General features: G+C 59.4%; 1 protein-coding gene across 1 annotated transcript in view; it reads right to left on the reverse strand.

The window, feature by feature from the left end:
* EMH_0027410 (uncharacterized protein) overlaps positions 1-1,955 on the reverse strand; it is a gene marked incomplete at both ends in the record, with an annotated part of 8,767 nt that overhangs the window by 6,045 nt on the left and 767 nt on the right. The window contains 5 exon segments of the mRNA XM_013494028.1: positions 1-73; positions 262-751; positions 755-860; positions 946-1,598; positions 1,798-1,953. Coding sequence (XP_013349482.1) covers positions 1-73; positions 262-751; positions 755-860; positions 946-1,598; positions 1,798-1,953 — 1,478 coding nt within the window.

A 1,955-nucleotide genomic window follows, 5' to 3' on the forward strand; every position in this document is an offset into this window, starting at 1 on the left:
TGCTGCTGCTGCTGCTGCTGCTGTTTTCCCATAGGATGCGGCGCAGGCGGTAGCCGATGCTGCGGCGCTGCAGCTGCGTCCAAGCAGCAGCAACAGCAGCAGCAGCAGCTTCAGGTGTATATGAAAGTATAAGTGTTGGTTGCTGCTGCTGCCGCTGCACCCTCAGCTGCAGCAGCTGCAGCACAGTGACGCCCCCATCAGCAGCAGCAGCAGCAGCAGCAGCAGCAGCAGCACCACTTGTTGCTGCTGCTGCAGCAATACCTGTGTCGGATAAAAAAGGAGCAGCAAAAAAGACAGCAGCAGCAGCAGGAACGTCAATCCAGCTGCGAGGCTCTGCGCCAGCAGCAGCAGCAAGTCGTGCTGCAGCAGACTGCGGCAGCACGGGTGAAGCAGCAGCAGCAGCAGCTGCTGCTGCTGCTGCTGCTGATCCCTCTTGTAGTGAATCCATCAACCAGTACCACCCTTTTGCTGCTGCTCTGGTGCATGCAGCAGCAGCAGCAGCAGGAGACAGCAGCAGCTGCTGCCAGGCAACCTGTGTTTCCTCTCCTGCTGCAGCACCACCAACAGCAGCAGCAGCAGCAGCAGCAGCAGCAGCAAAAGCAGCAGCAAAAGTAGGCGTAGTGGCAGAAGTTGGAGCAGTACTACCACTTGCTGCTGCAGTTGTCTTTGCTGCTGCTGCTGTCGCCGGTGCTGCTGCTCCTACTGCTGCTGTCTTTGCTGCTGCTGCTGCTGCTGCTGCTGCTGCTGCTGCTGNCTGCTGCTGCTGCTGGTGCTGCTGCTGCTGGGGAGAGAACACCAGGACGCCGAAAGGCGGGGCGTTGTCTATCATAGGCTGCATGCTGCTGCCAGTGCAGCAGCCGCTGCGACGTGAGCAGCAGCAAGAAGACAAGCTGCAGCAGCAACTCATCGTGCTGCAGCTGCAGCAGCGGCAAAGGCTGATCGTACAGCTCAGCTAGCTGCTGCTGCTGCTGCTGCTGCTGCTGCAGCGGGGCACCACCATCAGGGTGAGAAAACAAACCCCTCACGTAGTATGCTGTTTGCTGCTGCACAGCTAGCTGCTCGAAGCTAGCTGTGGTGAGGTGCTGCAGCAGCAGCTGCGGCTGCAGCAGCAGCAGCAGAGTAGGAGCAACAGCAGCATAACATTCCCAGACAATACGGTTGCTGCTGCTGCTGCGGTCCACCTGCAGCAGCAGCTGCTGCAGCCGAGACACAACAGCTGGCAGTGGCGTGTTCTGCAGCCTTTGCTGCAGTGCAGCAGCAGCAACAGCCTTGCTGCTGCTGCTGCTGCTGCTGCTGCTGCTGCTGTTGCTGCTGCTGCTGCTGGTGCTCTTTTTTGATAGTTTTTTGCTGCTGATGCTGGTGATGCTGCTGATGGTGCTGCTGCTGCTGCTGCTTCTGCTGCTGGCTGGTAGTATATCTGTTGCTGCTGCTGCAGCTCCCTGCAGCAGCAGCCTTCGTTGCTGCTGCAGCAGCGCAGTCTGCTGCAGGTGGCTACAGATACGCAGCAGCAAATAGTGAGAGAATAGGGGGCTTTGTATTCTGAGTGTTTCTGCTGCTGCTGCTAGCTGCAGATAGAAGAGGCAGCGGCGCTCCCGCAGCTGCGGCAGCAGCAGCGCAGCAGCATCGTAGCAGCAGCAGCAACCAAGCGGCAGCAAAGACACAGGATTAGAACCCCCCATCCAGGTGTACGTACACCCCGCGCCACATAAAAACAAAAAGGTGCTGCGGCCCCCTCGGCGAGGAGCAGCACGGCGCAGCAGCAGCGGCAGCAGCTGCTTTCCAAACCATCTATAAGACATTCTGCTGCTGCTGCTGCTGCTGCTGCTGTTGTTGCTGCTGCTGTTGATGCTGCTGCTGCAGGGACTGCTGAGGATGAGGAGGATGCGCCGCTGATCCGGTCACTGCTGCTGCTGCTGCTGTTGCTGCTGCTGCTGCTGCTGCTGCTGCTGCTGTGG

The sequence above is a fragment of the Eimeria mitis genome, genomic scaffold (assembly GCF_000499745.2).
Source record: "Eimeria mitis Houghton genomic scaffold, Emh_scaff1010, whole genome shotgun sequence".
NCBI lineage: Eukaryota > Apicomplexa > Conoidasida > Eucoccidiorida > Eimeriidae > Eimeria > Eimeria mitis.